General features: G+C 41.5%; 1 protein-coding gene across 1 annotated transcript in view; it reads left to right on the top strand.

The window, feature by feature from the left end:
• The window catches only part of DGKK (diacylglycerol kinase kappa), a 159,911-nt gene extending 146,982 nt beyond the window's left edge, over positions 1-12,929 (top strand). Inside the window, exons 21-30 of the mRNA XM_054566361.1 lie at positions 540-636; positions 870-977; positions 1,643-1,756; positions 2,100-2,234; positions 3,742-3,902; positions 4,472-4,613; positions 5,573-5,659; positions 9,397-9,507; positions 11,599-11,722; positions 12,850-12,929. Coding sequence (XP_054422336.1) covers positions 540-636; positions 870-977; positions 1,643-1,756; positions 2,100-2,234; positions 3,742-3,902; positions 4,472-4,613; positions 5,573-5,659; positions 9,397-9,507; positions 11,599-11,722; positions 12,850-12,929 — 1,159 coding nt within the window. The remainder of the gene's footprint in view (positions 1-539; positions 637-869; positions 978-1,642; positions 1,757-2,099; positions 2,235-3,741; positions 3,903-4,471; positions 4,614-5,572; positions 5,660-9,396; positions 9,508-11,598; positions 11,723-12,849) is intronic.
• The last annotated feature ends 4,947 nt before the right edge of the window (positions 12,930-17,876 follow it).

Genomic DNA, 17,876 nt, shown 5'->3' on the forward strand with positions numbered 1-17,876 from the left:
AACTTAGCTCTAATTCTCTAGCACTGAATTAAGTTTTGAAAAACAGATCTTAGGGAGTTCCTCCACTTTGCCAGAAAAGTTATGCTCCAAAGAAATTGCAGTATAAGAGTCATATGTTTCAAATGAAATTGATTCCAGTCAGCTAAAATCTTGAGCTCCTGTAGCGGCACTTGCCAGTGTAGCTAGTGTCTACCAGCCAGCTATGCTCATAGCTTTTTATTAGCATTACTTTATGAATATTGGATGGCTTTTCCAAGTCTGTATCAATATAAGCAGCAAGTAAAAAGTGGCAAATTTACCTATCAATGGGATGCTGAAGCTTCAAGGGGCCCAGAGCTCATTTCAGCAGGTGTTTGAATAGGGATACCAATCACGTCATCCTAACATAACCTCTTGTGTCCAGTTACCATTCAGAATGATCCTTCTCTATATGAAGGCACTTGAGGAATAAAATGGTGTCCCCTCTTGCTTTTCCTTACCGATTTATCTTTATATTATTCACCCTGTGGCTACCTTTCTCTACCCTTATCTGCCTGTAGTAGCCGCCTTAAGAACAAGATGTGGTATGGCCTTTTGGGAAGCAAGGAACTTTTGCAGCACTCTTACAGGAAACTGGAAGAACGAGTGCACCTGGAGGTTAGTAGAAAAGAGGGTAATCCTTCCTGGGTATAAAAAAAAGAAATCTCATGATCTTGGGAATCAACTTTTGCCTATATTCTTTGTTCTTCCTGAGCTTTCCTCATTCACAGTTCATGGGAGGAAGGCATACAGATAAATTTCTTTTTTATGGATGAGAAAATGATAGCATGAAGAAAAGACAGAGCCCTTCACCATCTCTGTAAATGTCCCTTCACATTTGTATCTTTCAGTGTGATGGAGAAGCTATATCCTTGCCAAACCTGCAAGGCATTGTAGTGCTCAACATTACCAGCTATGCTGGAGGCATCAACTTCTGGGGAAGCAGCACAGCAACCACCGTAAGTGTGGAAGAAGAAACAGGGAGGAAGAAAAGTTTGGCTCTTCTAAGGCTTTCAGAAAGGAGAACTGGACTAACTGAAGTAGAAAGTGAACAATGAAAGGAGAGGAGGTAGACTGGGAACCTTTATTAGTAGCAGCTATATAAACAGTTTTTTTAAAGGCAATTAACATTTCAGAACACAAAAAAAGAATCAGCCAAAGACCTCCAAACCATATTAATTCTTAGGTATTGCCTGGACTTTGAATTTTCCATTACTTAGGCCTGACAGATAGTTGAAAGGTTAACTAAGCCATGCTTTTTTCTCCAAGGAGGTCTGTCAATAAAATTTCCTGGTAAATTGTCCATGACCCTTTTCCTCTGAGACCACCCAAGAAGGCCATGAGGCCAATGGGGTTGGCCTGGGCTATTTATGATGCTGGATTGAACAGAGAGGGAGCCAGATCAGAGATGAGATCTCAAAAGGAACTAAAATTTATAGTTTCAGTGCCCCTTTCCCAGATTGGCTCCCTGACCTCATCTTTCCCCTTTTAATATATAGTTAGTCCATTCTCATGAGCTAGAAAAATTCTCACTAGGAGCCTTCAAAGCATTACAAGGAGCCTTCTTGTAATAGACAAGGTATGGTTTTTCAAGGGCATATGTGACACAGTTCTTCTTCTTCAGGAATATGAGGCTCCTGCAATAGATGATGGAAAGCTGGAAGTTGTGGCAATTTTTGGGTCCATACAGATGGCAATGTCCCGTATCATCAATCTGCATCATCATCGCATTGCCCAGGTAGGCAGGGGCTGGAGGGGCACCAAAGAGACTGAGCTCTGTGGCTACAACCCAAGATATGGAGTTGTCCAAGGAATTAACTGGGTATAAGAGTGTTAGAGTGGAGGGATAAGGTTATCTTGTGGACAGCAAGATGCTGGCAAAGGTTGAAGACAAAGATGGTAGGGACTGAAGGAGCAAAAAGCCCATAGATAGCAGGTATTTCATCCCTGAGATAATCTGACTCACATCTTTGCCAGTCCTGCTTCAGAAACACATTATAGCCATGACTGTAGGATTATCAAATTGGTCTACAGTAGTCATCTCATTTTTCTGACCCATCTTCCCTCCTTTTCTCCGGCAGTGCCGTGAAGTGATGATAACCATTGATGGTGAAGAAGGTATCCCAGTGCAAGTGGATGGGGAGGCCTGGATTCAGAGGCCAGGCCTTATCAAGATTAGATACAAGAACACTGCCCAAATGCTGACAAGAGATCGGGTAAGAAAGGAATGTCTTGTCTTGGGCTCCTACACTGTCTCATCTACAGCTCTCACTGACTACTGAATACTTCCAATTAAGAAGAATTCAAAGGGATGTCTGCTTGCGACTTACATCAGAGTCACCTTAGGTGCTTGCTAGAAATGCACATTTCTGGGCCCCACATCCAGATCCAATGATTGAGACTGGAGATGGGTAGTTCCTGGGAACTTGCATTTGTAAATGAGCCCATGAGACATTCTGATATATATATTGACATTTTCAAACCACTGTCTAAGAGAGTATGGTTTTGGACAAAGCTGCCATCCCTCCACTGCACAGAGAGCTAAAGACCTTGGGTAGTGAAGGAGAAATCTCTTTCAAAAAGAGATTTTTTTTAATTTATTTACTTTTTAAATACATTTGTCTCTGCCTTCCCCCCCACCACTTTCCCTTGCCCCCTCCCTCCTTCCCTCCCTCAGCTCTTCCCCTTTGGTTTTGTCCATGAGTCCTTGCTATATGTTCCTTGACTTTCCCCTTCCCTTCCCTTTCCCTGCCCCCCCTCTTCCCTCTTGTCTCTGTGGATTTTTTTCCTTTCAGTGTTGCTGGTCATATTTTCCTTGCATCTTTGCATTGTTGGTTAGGTTCCGCTTATAGGTGAGATCATATTTCTTTTAAAAAAAATTTAATTGTATTTTTTCCATTACCATTTAGTCCCCTTATATACCTCCCCCCACAATCACCACGCTGTTTCCCATGTCCATAAGATTCTTCATTGAATATGGTCTTTAGGTTTCTTTAAGGTCCCTTGAAATGCTGCATTCACAAATGTCACCCACTTCTGCTAAACCACCTAAAGCTAGAAAGGAGCCACTATTGATCAGATGTTCAGTACTAGAAGGCTTTCTGACATGAAGATAATGCATAGAAGCAGCAATAGAGAGGGAGGGGAAGTCTAGTTTATAAACTGCCTACTTTGTGCCAGGCACTTAACATATATTCTCTCAAGTTGGTCCTCCCAACAATTCCATGAGATAGATATACTTATTCCCATTTTATAGGTGAAGGAAATGAGGACCAGAGAGGTTAAATAATTTGCTAAAGGTCATTTAATTAGTAAATAATAGAAGAATGATTCAAAATTAAATTAGGTATTTCAGATTCTAAAATCCATCACAACATATTGCTTAGATTTGACAAAGAAGAGTGCATGAAAGGTGCTCCACTGTCTTATTGATAATGGTACACTCATATAAGAGTTTCTGGAAAGCAGATATCTATCTGATTGAAGCATATTGTCCCAAGATTCATCATAGTAACAACAAAAGCAAAAACTAAAAGTGCCTAGTACAGAAGAAACATTGAAAAAAATGATGTATAGGTGTGTAGGTGTGTATATGGGGGAATAAATGAGGTCCTCTTTTCCCTTTACCCACTATACCCATAAATATCAGATTCACCGGCTGATCTGTCACATGCCCTCTTAGATACAGCAATCATTAAGATCTACTACTGTCTTCACCTCTAGGACTTTGAGAACTCAATTAAAAAGTGGGAGTGCAAGCATACTGAAATTCAAGCCGCCTCTCGACCCCACTTGGACTCCCAGGAATCCCAAGGTGGCCTCTCTGATGAAGAGTCTTCCCAGATGCAGCACTTAGCTCAGCTTGCAGAAAACCTCATGAACAGGTAAGTAGAACTAGCCCAGACACATGGCTGAGAAACCTAAAAAGAGAAAGTAAGAAGCCAATTTGTGTCACCTTGCTATTGGGAAACTTGGTCTCAGAAAGGAGTCTTACCCAGAGCTCTGAAGATTGACAGGGGCCCTGACAATCCAGATAGGAAGTGGTCTTTGTACTCAATAATAAGCCACCTTGGACGTCTCCCATTAGACTCAGAAATGAACTTTGACCTCCTTCAGCTTCCCCAGACCCAACAAGACTAAGAATGTTTATCCTTGCTCTTAAATATAAGGAGGGCCTTGGAGTTCCTGAAGTCATCTTCGCTCCCCTATTCTGTCCTCTAACTCTCTCAAAGCACCCAGTATCTAATACAGGTGAGACAAGATGGACAAAGATGAATACCTAGAGTAGAAACATTTTTTGGCACAGTGGCTACCTAGAGACAGATAGAAATAGCAGGAGGGTACCAATTTGGGTATCTAGGGCTTTCTATTCTTATACCAACCCTCACTAGCACCCCATGCAAGAAGTTCTTCAGAACTCTAGACTCATCTATCTGTCCTTGTTTTATTACAGGCTTACTAACCTGAGCAAGGTCCACCAGCATGTATCTGTCCTCATGGATTCTGTGAATGCCAGTGCCAACATCCTGAATGATGTATTTTATGGCCAAGACAGTGGCAATGAGGCAGGTGCAGCTTCCTGTACTCCAACTGAGGTAAGGGAGCAAAGGGCAGATGAAGGAAAGGTGTGAAACCAAGTAAGAAAGAGGATGAAAAGGAAAGATGGGGAGCCATAGGCTGCATGGAAAAACTGTGCAAATGTTATGTCAGGAAACTGATGGATAGAGGGGAAGGGAAGGAAAGTTTTCCTTGACTGTTACAGGTCCAGAGTGGCTACTGGGGTATCCCATTGCAGATTTCATCATCTGAGAGCAACCCCTCTTCCCTGATAGCCACCTCCCATACTGGCCTCAGGGAAGAAATGGCAAGTGAATGGAGAGAAACTTGGCCTTGGCCCTTCTTCATCCCAGATAACCTGTTAAGGTGACACCTATCATTGAAACATGAGCTCCATGCTGCCCTTGTTTCCCTCTTGAGGGAATTGTCCAGATTAGAATATTTGATGCTAAATATGCCATCCCATGTCTTTATCCACTGCCGTAAGATTTAAGGATTCTTCTAAAAAGTAACTTTAGTGCTAGGCAAACAATACAAAAAGACCACATGTAGGGTCTGGGCCTTCTAAAATGAAGGTTATCTATTTATTTTGTGCAATATCCTCCTTGGAGGAGGCCTGGAGCTCAAGACCTAGAATTTCAAGAAGAGAGATAGTTGGGCCTAACTGTACCTACCATGGGAAAGGTAGTTTTAGCTCAGTGGCAACAAGTGGCCTTAAATTTGCTCCGTGGTTTGCATATTTCCTATTTTCCTATACCCATAGCACTCAATCAGTGATAACAAATGCCAAGTTGTGCTGTCCCACTTCATAGGTACACCAATACAGCTACAGTAGTTGACAGCTAACATTATTTCCGATTGGTTGGTACCTATAGCCACATCCTACTAGCCTGCTCCTCCCTTCCCACAGAGAAGCCAGCTGCTGCATGCTTACTAACCAACAATTCCTTTGTCTTTGTCCTTCCCCTTCCTTTCTTTTCCATTCTTCTCCTCTCAGACTCTAAGCAGAAATGATGCAGTAAATGTTGCATTTAGACTTAAAGGGCTCTTCGATGACACCAAAGCTTTCCTGGATGAAAACTTGGTGAGTGGACGGGGTTGGAACAAGGGAGGGCAAAATATCCCATCTGAAGAGAGTCATGGTGTATGCTTGGTTCTAATAAAGTAGGAGACATGTAGGAATATTTTAGCCAGTGCTTAGCTAGCAGTTCATGCTGTGCCATCCTCACCCAGGGTTGTAATTGATTGTATCATTTCATAGGTCATGCTAATCAATAGGGACTACCATATTCTTGAAGAAAAGTCTCCCCCTTTCCTTTGGCAAATGTCTCCTGGGTCCAGGCCAATAAAAAGTAGGTTGTTCTCATCATACCTAAAACAGCTTCGGTAGAAGAAGGAGAGCTCTTTTGAGCTGCTCTGTATCTCCCAAGTGTCTACATACATCTCTCACCATGTGGGAATACAGTATGGAATCATGGGAAAAGTTGGGAGACTCTGATTTCAAATCCCAAATCTGCTACTTACTGTCTATATTAATTTCCTAAGGTTGCTGAAACAAAGTGCTAAACTCTGGGTGACCTAAAACAACAGAAATTTGTTATCTCACAGTTCTGTAGGCTAGAAGCCTGAAATCAAGTTGCCAACAGGGCTATATTCCTTCTGACACCTGTAATGGGATCCTTCTTTGCCTCTTCTTAGCTTCTAGTGACTTGCTGTCAATCTTTGTTTTTCATTGTCTTGTAGATGCATTACTCCAATCCTCCATCTTCACATAGTGTTCTTCGTGTGTCTCTGTCTTCAAATGGCCACCTTCTTATAAGGATTCCAGTCATACTCATCTCAAAAACCAATTATATCAGCAATGACCCTGTTTCTAAATAAGGTCACATTCTGAGATACTGGGGTTAGAATTTCAATACAATTCTTTTTTGGGAGGTGGGGGAAGGGACACAGTTGAATCCATAACACTAGCTATGTGAAATAATTTCACCTCTCTGGACCTCAGCTGCCCTATCTGCAAAATAGAAGTTGTAATCTCTACATTTCCGGTTGTTGTGAGGATTAACTAAACTATTGTATATTAAGTTTCAAGTGGTGCTTGGCACATAGTAACAGCCTAATAGATGGTAAATTTATTAGCGTTAGGGAAAACGCACTGAGGCTCAGTTTTTGAACTATAAGAATAGTTGTGCGTTTAGCACAAGGCAAAGCCTATAGGCACACTTGGTAAGTGTGCTCTGATGAGTCAACTGATCATGACCACCTCATTTTGGGGTTGGCTGTTAAGACTATGGGGCAGGTACTGTTTTTGCTTTTCATCTAACTATGGTTTATTTGAGGAAGTTCCTCTGAGTTGATATTCCAAGAAGTACATCCACTTTTCCTTTTCCATTTTTACATCTAATTGGCACACTGCACAAACAACAGAGTGGCTAAGGCAATCAGGTCAGGCTGTCCCAGTATCTGAACCCCAATCTAGAGTCTTTCAGCCTTAAACAATAGCAAAAGGAGTACCTTCTATATATAGGCAGAATTCAATGGCTTTGGTGGTTTGGGCAGCAGGAAATATGGGACCTTGAGCTTTCATTTCCACTCAAACTTTCTTGAGGCTTATGGCATGAATATTGGTTCCTGTCAGCCAACAACCCAAATTGAGCACATACCATATTTAACACTGGACCTGATAAGTACTCCGCACACATACAACCAAATGAGACCACAGTCAGGCAGCAGCTAACTGAGAGTGGCCAAGTATCTCCAGAAAGGCTATGTCATAGAGATGGCATGAAGATAAGGCTTATTTCTTTTGGATGTTGTTATTCCTTCTCTTGAAGGAGGATAGTACAGAGTTCAGTGTTGGCAGAGGGATGTAGATTTATGATGAAGTAAACCCTATCCAATAACTTCCACTTCCCTGATTTGGCAACCTCATTTGTACTATGGCTAGTAATGTGTTGGGACAGGACCCAAGAAATAAGCAATAATGTTCTCTAAGTCAGTTTACACATTTACTTCAGAAAAGAGTCCTAGACAACATTTCCACTGGAGCCAGGAGGACAGGAAAATAGAGCACAAGACTCAATCCCGCCCACCCATTATTTTCCAGAGCCTGAGTCTCTAGATGCCAAATAAGAAGTCATTAGGGCCCTGATTAATGTGGCTCAGTTGGTTAGGCATCATCCCACATAGCAAAAGGTCACTGGTTCGATTTCCCAGTCAGGGCACATCCCTGGGTTGCGGCTTCAGTCCCCAGTAAGATGCAACCGATTGATGTTTCTCACATACATGTTTCTCTCCCTTTTTTTCCCCTGCCTTCCCCCTCCCTAAAAATAAATAAATAAAATCTTTTTTAAAAAGAAGTCATTAGGAAGCTATTTTATTCCTTTCTTATCATTAAGAATCATTTCCCAAGGCCCAAAATTTCTCTTTGGTTTCCATGCCTTTGGGTTTGACTACCAAACCCCCTTTGAGCATTGTTGGTAAGTATGCTCCTAAGGACTCCCTGCCCCTTCCCCCCCTTACCTTGAAGTGATAGTCATTTCTACCTGACACCCACTCTCCCCCACCCCACTGCCATGCATACACAAATGTCCTGTGCATCTGAGTTACCTGAGTTAAATCATTAGCTGTAAAACAAAATCAAGAGATTATTTGTCAGCACTGACTTGTTTCTCTCTCATATCCCATCCTGATCGGCATCACCTCCAACCCCATCCCCCCACCCATTCACTTGCCACCCATTTGTGACAGTTGGCAAGGTTCTACTTATGCATAGCATGAAGCTACATAAGGGCCAGGTTGGAAGTGGAGTGCATGCCGAGGGGAAAGTTGAGGCCAAGTTAGGTGGGCTTGAAAGGATGCCCAGGTTCAAAATATCAGCATGTATCTATTCTCCCAGCTTACTATTTACTGGCACATGAACTATCTCACCTATGTTGCTGGTTTATCTGAGCTGGAGATAGTCTCAGAAGATCCATTTTAAGTCTCCCATGGACTGAAGAGAGTTCATCTTGTGGCTGCTGGGGGTAACTAAGGAATACTTAAGCTGTGTTTCCTGAACCTGTGAGGCAAGCCATCTAGAAGTCATTTCTTACTAAGAATTAATAGATAGGGGCTAAAGCACAGCCTGGAGAGGCATGTCCTCTTTGCCAGGAAGGGAAATTGAGCCAATCTCTGTCTAGGCCTCTCCTTGCTTCACAAAGCAGACTTTAAATTACAATAACTATGTAATAGAGATTCCCCCCAGCATCCAGCAATCCCACATATCCTTTATGGGACTGTGTGGTATGGAGGATAGGCTATATAATTAAACAGATCTAGGTTCTGTCTAGCCATGTGATTTTGAACACTAAACTTCTTTGAATCTGTTTTCTCATATATAAAATAAGAACAATGGTACTTCGCAAGCTATTGAAAAGTTATTGGATAGATGGAATAAATCATGAATGCGCAGTTCCTGGCATACAGTATGTGCTCAAAAATCAGTATCTGTTACGTAGAGAGACCCCTGTCCTGGATCCTAAACTGTAGAGGTATAACTCAGTGTTAATTGAGCTTGGTCAAAGGGTCTTTCTGCTTGCCAAACTGTAGGCATGTTCAGTCCCAAGGAAAGCCCCACCATCTGGTTGTATTTTGGGGTGTCCTTATTGAGAAAGAAAAGAGATCTCTACCCTTTTCCATAACCCCACAGCCAAAGGAGATGCAAGTTGACACCCTGTGGTTTCATGGCCATTAATAGGGAATAAGTAGGATAGAGGGCAAGAGTCTAGGAAGGCAATGTGCTAGGCATTGAAAGCTCATTAATTTTTCTGTTTTTACTAGTTGAAAAATGCTGAGGATGAGGCCACATTGCAAACTGCCCTAGATGCCATGAATAAGGAGTTTGAAAAGCTATCTGAAATTGACTGGATGAACTCAATCCTTGTTCCAGAGGTATGTGACCTGGGGATTGGAAAATAAAGGGGAAGGGAGATTCTTCCTTGGTATTCTACCATCCTGTGTGGGCCAGGACACAGTGACTGGTGTAGCAGAGGGAGTCCTGTAGTGGCTTTCAGCTTTAGCTTAATGGAGCCTCTTTCTTCCATCTCCTCATCATAAGCAGACAGGACAAGACAGATAGCACACTGAAAAATTAGATGATCATGAGAAAGTAACCAGAAAGAACTATTCTGTGGCAGGAGATGATTGGGAAAAAATAAGCAAGTTTGCTTTCCTCTGTGCCCTTCTCCTGGCTGCAATTCCCTCTCCTTGCTCAGTATCTGCCGCCAGGACTGAATTTCATCTGGTACATATCATTGTGACCATACCAGTTGTTTACGGCCTACTTGTGTTCTAAATGGTTGGTTTCCAGGCTTTACTGGTAGTTAAGTCTTCTAATTATCACTTTTCCTTGCTGCTTACTGTCCCTCCTCCTCTGGGAGCATAGTAGGCTCTCCAGTGCCTTCCCCTAGCAGGCATGTGGCTTAAAAGCAAATTTAGCGTGCCAGTAGTGGCTACAATATAGCTGTAGGGAACACATTTTTTGACAGCTATAACTACTTTCCTGAGATCAAAACATGGTCTTATTTAATATATCAAATGACCACAAAACGTCCACCTATCACTAAGTAAACTACTCCTTTTGCAGTGTGACAGGGTTTTTCCTTAGATTTCCCCACCAAATGGAATAGCTCATTGCAAACTGTAGGAATCCCTGGTTCCCCTACTCATAATACCTATTTTTGGCTCCATACACCAATTAAATGCATTTTGTGAGCAAGCCACACATGCATGTTTGGACTAGTGCAGCAATCAGTCTACCATTTAACAGAAAAAAAGCCATATACAACTTCGGGTCTTAAAGGATTTAATAACTTTCTCATACGCCTTTGCTGATGACTTTGCTACTCTTCATCAGTAGCCTCTGGGAGGGGAAAACATGCTGTTATGCAGAAAAGGAAGCAAACTCTTGTAGCATCCTATTTCTCTTATTACTTGGTGTAGCTATATCTCACCAAGCTCCAGAATTAAGCAATTGGTCTGGATACTGAGAGAAATGAGAAAAACTGTCATGGTCTCAGTGTATGAGATGTACTGGCCTAGGGCATATGAGTCTTTTCTGGGTTTCAGTATTACCATAAAAATGAAGAAGTAAGGCTCAAAAGAAGGGCAGAGCAGATTGAAAGAAAGCCAGGAAGATGTTGCTCATTCACATAACAGTAATCTTCTTCACCTTAAGGCCATGGAACATTCAGATTTACTTTGGCAGGAAAAGCAGGATGAGAGTCAGTTATCCGTTGGTCTTTCCAAGGCTTTGGCTGAGGGGCAAGGTCCTGTGCCCGTCCTTTAGTTTTTTTTTCTCAAAGGCAATTCTGAACATCCTTGTATGTAGCCTAGAAGAGAGAGAATAAGTGGAAGCCAGAGCAGGAAAAGGAGTGATTTCTATTCTTCTAATGGAAGGGATCAGAGGCATACATAATATTGAAGAGAAGAAAATCCTAAAGTTTCTTGGAATATGTTTTGCTGGACTTTCTGGCAACAAAGTTAGCCTTGGAATAATGTTTTACTGAGACCAGTAGTAAAACAAGCACACTTTAGCAGAAGCAAGAGAACTGGGAGGTTAAGCTGGAATTAAAGAGCCTGCATGATCTATAGAGCAGAGAAGCCACATTCATAATTAAGAGATATATGTAGAGAAACTTCTTTGCATTCCAGACAAGGAAGCAGGTGGTGTGCGAGGTCTATTACTATACTTATTTATACAAGAAGGGTAAAAATAGCCACCTTGGAAAGTTGTTTTGGAGCTCATACAAGAACATTTGTTAAAGTATCTAGCAAGGCACCCGGCACAGAGTAGGATCTCGGAACAGTTGCCTTCCTCAGACATGGGACTAATGGTTAAGAGCACCTCTCACACCTGGATAGATAGCAGATCTACTTGCTTTCTGCAGCTATCCTTTTTCATCATCTTGCCAGGCCTCCAGGAATTGTTTCTGAATGTTAGGCAACCAAATTTTTTACTTTCCTCTTGCTGTGGTTTCCCAGGAAGAATCTTCGGACACTGAGAGTAGAAGCCTCAGATTGAAAGTTAAGTCCCCCAAAATGAGAAAGAAGAAGCTAGAAGAGGAAGACAAGCCTAAATCAGGCCAAGGAGTCCGGGGTTTTATTGGTAAGACTCCCCCACAAGGATAGGGTTCATGAAGACCTCTCCAACAGCCCTGGTACTTCCTAGGAGCCTAAAACTCCAATTTGAGATGTTCACAGATATGGTGGTAATGGAGGAGGAGCCTGGCCAAGAACCAACATTAAGCAACAATAAGCTGTCTCTTGAAAAAGGTGTGAGTTAGAAAGTGATACGAACACTGGCAGGGGAACATCTGAAAAGGACCCTTGCTGTGTGGTCTCTGTGATATAGGCAGCTGAAGACAAAAATGATTAACAGGCAGTTACTTGTCTTCTTGCCCCATTCCTGTCCTGAGTTGATAAGTATGGCAAAATAATCATACTTAGATCTCTCCCAGTCAAGTACAACTACAAAATTTTAGTCTTGCTCCAGAAAACAGTATTAATTGATGTGGGTTGGAGGTGTCAGTACTGGGCACCTACAGGGTCAGGAACAGGTTCCATGACTTGTCTGAACATTTTTATTCCATTTCAAGTCCCTGTAAATACAAAATTTCTCTTGTATTATTTGAATTTTTGTTCAATCCTACCTTCAAAATTGGACTTACGCCAAGTGTGATATGTCAGTGTGGCTAAAATCAAGGTTCTCTTAGAGTTGTCAGTTATGCCAATTCTGATATAAGTGGTCTCTCCTAAACTTTGGACCTAGATAACTTGGAAGTTAGAAGTATAGCGATAGTGGACATTGGGGAAAGGGGATGGAAGATGTCAGTTTGTTTTGTTTTTGAAAAAGTGTGAGTTGGCACAAATGCCAAGAGAGTATCTCCTGGACCAAATTGTGTTTTCTGAAGTTTGGTCCATGGTGTTAGACTTCATCAGAATCTGACCATTGGAAGACAATAGTATTTGAGTCATTCTGATGTTCCATGATTTTCATTTTGAGAAATTCTCAAAATGAAGTTCCATGGATTTTTGTTTTGAGAAATTCTGTTTGTATTTGGCTCCCATGATGTCAGCTGGTTTTCTTGGATGGCTCAGAGATAGCTGGTACAATAGAAACAAATCAGTCTGTCTCCTAACAGACTCTTTGTTTGCTCTCTTAAGGATCCATACATTGAGGCGCCTGGCAATGTACTAACCTCATTATTTCTATACTTGTTTTTTTCTCTGAAGGAAATTTGTGGCATCAAAGATATCATGAAGACAAAGCAAAAAATGATGACCCTTCAACATCATCAAGGTCTCAACTGTAGCCTTTGAAAGCTGGAAGCAGAACTCACAACATTTAGAATTCTACTAAAAAACTCTCAAAACCTCAATACAGGCTAGACTAAATTATTTCAGAACAAATATGAGCACCACCAAGAAAGAACCTCCAAATTCTTTAATACATTTTCCTGGACTCAGTCAGGTCTCCTTAGAGGTTTACATCATCTCATTGGCCAAAGATTCCTACTCTGAGTTGTCTTATTCAGTTCTTCTTCTCTTTGTGCACCTTGAGCAACTACAGTATTTAACTGGGATAAATTCTTTATGAACAGCCTGGGATCTACAAAGGATTCAAAGGAGTTCACCTCTTCAGGAAGTTTGGGAATGGTTTTATTTAACTAACAGAGAAACTGTTGATGATAGGGAATGAATGAAATACTCTCAGGGAGATGAGGAGAGGGGTCAGGATAGCCAAGCTTGGTTGTGTTTCTCCCCTAGTCTTGCCAGTTGCAACTTGAAACTTCAGGAGGTCTCTTCTAGTTGGCTTATTAAGATGAGAACAAGGTCCTGAGGGTTTGTCCATTTGCCTATTACAATGATCATGTGAAATCTTCCCTTGTAGATGTGGTGACTGCTCTCTCTGCAATTTTTTTTCCTGTTACCATGTGTGCATATATGTCTTTGCACATGTCCAGTTGGTGCTCTGGTGGCTGTGAGGCCCATTGGTTGGAATTCACCCCAATGGTAACCATACCGACTCCCTTTCTACTACCTTGATCCTAGCCTGCATGTTTCCATGGAGTGTCTGCCTGCATTCTTGCTGAGTTTTTTAACTCAAATGTTTTGCTGCTGTGCTGTAGTATAGATTATGTATAGAGACATAAAGATATATATATTATATATATATATTTTTTTTTAAGAGCTGAGAATACAACTCGACCTCTAAGTGACCCTATAATTTATTCTGCTAACCTAGGAATCCCTCTCCACCCTAATTCCATCCCCCACCCCCATTAATCTGCCATTACATGCACACACACACACCTCTACCAGCTGCCCTAGTTCTTGGTGGAACTTCTAGTCTTTTGATGCATTTTCAGCGTCTTTGAAATGGTTGGAATTTACCTATAGCCCAGCTGATTCTGACGCCCCCTTTAAATTCTGCGTCAGGCCACATAAAGGAGAGCAAGACACCAATGCCCTAGAGAAGGGGGCTAAGCTGTCATGCTGTCTTTTTTGCTCTGTTTGTCCTGGACTGTACATCAGCAATTTCCTCAACCTGTGTTGTCTCCTTTCTACAAAAAAAAAAAGAAACAAAACAAAAACAAAACAAAAAACCAGATGGAGCAACCAGGCCTTGAGCTGTGTGACTTAGACACCTGAGCTAGGGACTCCCTGACAATCAAGTAACAGCCTAGACCCTTCCCTATCAGTTCCACCTTGGCCTGCATCTTCTAGATAGGCTGTTGGGTTAGTCCCCAAATCATCTTTGAATTTCCCATGTTGTTCTTGGGAGCATTCAGAGTAAACAGAAAGAACATAAGCCTGGGAAAACCGAGGCTGAGAGCCTCTGCTTCTCCCATGTTTCTTCCAAATTTATGAAAACAGTTTGTACTAAAATTGCTCCCAATCCCAATTATCATCTTTTCAGTGTCCTCTCCCAGTCATGCAAACTTAATCAGACTCATGTCCAGAGAGGTTCCCTCTACTCTGCCTTGTATTCCCCACCCCATCCTAAAGTCACAACTTTAAGTAAATGTCCCTTCCCATTTATCAAAAGCCAGAAAAATGGCCTCTTCCTACTTCTCAAATTTAGTGTGCTCAATTACCTGACTCTGTCCAGGCTGGTTCATCAAGGTGCAAAATTCAGACTCCAAGCACTGGTTTTATGAAATTACACCAGCTTAGCCCACTTAAACCAGCCACCTGTGCTCCACATCTGCAGGGATGAGGAGAATAATACTAACAAGGGGATAGTCCCCAAATGTCTGATTGCTGTGCCAAATTAAGAAGTTCTAGCTCTACAAACTCAGAAGAATGTTAATGGAAAAAGATAAAACATTGAACACTTATGTAAGCATCAGGATATGTGAACTTACTGTACATATTTAAGGGGAGGGATGTGCTTTGGCTTTCTCTGCATCATTCCTTCTTCCCAGGAGGAGATATTAGATTAAATCAGCAAGGTCACCATTGCAGCCTGACTTGGCTCCTCTGTGGCTACAAATTAACGCTTGCACACATACTCACAGAGTTGGGAACCAAGTTGCATTGTTCTTAGAAGAAACTTTTTCAAATGGAAATTTTCCAAATGAGCAAATTTAAAGAAACAGAAGCAAGTCCTGGGAGAGGGTAGCCTTATTTTGGCAGAGCCTAAGCAGGGCTCTGTCTTCTAATTCTGTTTGTCACTGATGATAGAAAACTATAATAGGACTCCAACTCTTGTGTTTAATTTGCTGACTTAAAAAATGTCTTTGTACACTGTAATATTACTGTTGCTCTTTTGTACCATCTGGCTTCCTTTTCACCCACCCTGAGCCAGAATGGTATTAAACAAAGCCACATGGATTTGAGGCTGGAGTCAATTCATGGAGAAGAATTTGATAGGTGATTAAGCCCAGAAGCAGGTGTGGTTTGATAAATCTCTTGGTTACCTCCTAAATTGCTTAGTTGCCAGTTGCTCCCCAAAAAGGAAGACAGCTTACTGAGCACCTGTTCTTGCATGCATTAGCTTGAAAATAAAGCAAGGAATGGTGATCTCTTTCTCAAGGGAATTGGCTTAGCATCTGGGTGCAGAAGCGACTTTTAGGACTTTATGATTAACTACTTGCAGTAATACAATTGCTTGGGTGGTAGGACCAGACACCGAATACCCATTTCAATTATGTTCAGAAATGCCATTAGGAACAAAAGTTCTGGGGTTTGGTTGCATCTTTGGTAGCACTTTCTGAAGGGTTGACTGAGTGGGCAATTCCTGGTCCAGAAGAGTAGGGAAGGAGAGCACCAAGAGACTTGGACTGCCACCAATTGCTTCTGGTGTCAATACTACAGGTCAGCAGCTATCAGCCCTTTCTCTAAAATGGGCCTGCGCTGTTTCCAAAATGGCAGGGGTAAAAGAAGGAAGAGACTTTCAACTTAATGAATTAGGTTAAATGTTGATCAGAAGAAACAGTTGGGGCCAACATCATCTTCTCTCAGGACACAAATAGAATAATTTTAGTTTCATACGAGTTAGAAACTAATACCAAAGCAACCAAACCCATTAGCACCATTCCGTACTGTAAAGAACCTTGATTGGCCATATGGTTTGTGGAACTGCATCTGTCTATTTATCTGCTAATCTGTAATCCATGTGGTTTTATGTTTCATGATTTTTCTTTCTTCAGAGACCCCTACAAATAAGCAGTAGGGCCAAGGGGCTGGTTGGAGGAGGAAGCTGGGGTAGTTATGGATAACAGAAAAAAAATCAGAAAGAAAAGATCTATAAAGTGTGCCTATGCTTCCTCCCTGCCAAATGAAACACCAGTCCTCAAAGATAATAAAAGTTAACAGTTTTGCTTCTTAAAATATTTTAATAAATGGATAAACATAATCAACACCAGTGTCTCATCATTTATCTCATGATGGGGGGAGATGAATTGTAGTAGAAATGGTGGATGAGCTTGAGTGATATCTCAGCTCTAAACAAGTCACATGCATATAGGGAAGGCAGGTGACAGAGGACAGCTGCAGCACAAGCCAAGAATCTCCATCAGGGTAATAATAACACTAAAACGGATGCCACGAAAAGTTCTAAAACCTAGCTGCAACTCGGCACAATCCTGTGGAGAAATACCTGTCACTAATTCTTCTAGAAGCCAATTCTCTGTAGGACCCAGGTTTCAATAAAATGAATTAGTTACTGGGGAGGAAAAGTGAGGTAGAGGAGTACAGCCCTGACTACTAAACAGATGCATAAATGCAAAAGGCACCTTGAAATACTTTTGACAATACAATCTGCCCACCTAACATACATTACATACTCCTCGCCCCTCAAGAAGGGTATGAGGTAGGAATGAATGTTTTGTTCAGATGAAAAATTGTTGAGGTCTGGCCCTGGCTAGGTAACTCAATTGGTTGGGGCATCATCCCATAGATCAAAGGTTGCAGGTTTGATCCCCAGTCAGGGCATATACCTAGTTTGTGTGTTTGATCCCGTCGGAATGCATATGGGAGGCAACCACTTGATCTCTCCCATTGTATCTCTAAAAATCAATAAACATATCCTCAGGTGATGATTAAAAGAAATTGGTGAAGCCTGGGATAAAAAATATTTAACCTCTGCCCTGGAGGATCCTGTTATTAGTCACATTTAAGAATACTAGACCAGGATTCCACAAAATGCTATACCAGGGTAATAAATTGGATCTTCTAAATCCTTGATTCCCAATACTAAAACTGTCTTACTTACAGACAGAACCGTTGTGACCTTAGGACCACATTTCAGTCTACCCCCATAAAAACTACATTCTTAGTCTTTATGAGGGAAACAGCCCTGTTGCTGAGGAGCTACCACCAGGCTGGGCTCTGTAATTCATGTTAAGAAGTTTAGAACACATCCTGTAGGCTATGGACGTACCATCAAAATTGGATTTAAATCTGTTTTTTATTTTTTTAATTTTTTTAAATTTTATTTTAATTTATTTTTTCAAATACATTTGTCTCTCCCTACCCCCGACCACTTTTCCTTGCCCCCTCCCTCCTTCCCTCCCTCAGCTCTTCCCCTTTGGTTTTGTCCATGAGTCCTTGCTATATGTTCCTTGTAAGTCTGGTTTTTAATTATGGTACAATAAAATTGCCTTTTTTTCTTTTGGGGTAAAAAAAAAAAAAGTGAATTTTAAAACAGGTAGATATTCCCGTAACCACTACTACTATCATGATACAGAAGTTTTCACAGCCCCATAAATCTCCTTTACATCATTCCTTTCTAGCCACACCTTAACCCTTCATCT

This window comes from Pteronotus mesoamericanus, unplaced genomic scaffold (assembly GCF_021234165.1).
Source record: "Pteronotus mesoamericanus isolate MK-2021 breed Mesoamerican mustached bat unplaced genomic scaffold, CSHL_Meso_final contig_173, whole genome shotgun sequence".
Classification (NCBI taxonomy): domain Eukaryota; kingdom Metazoa; phylum Chordata; class Mammalia; order Chiroptera; family Mormoopidae; genus Pteronotus; species Pteronotus mesoamericanus.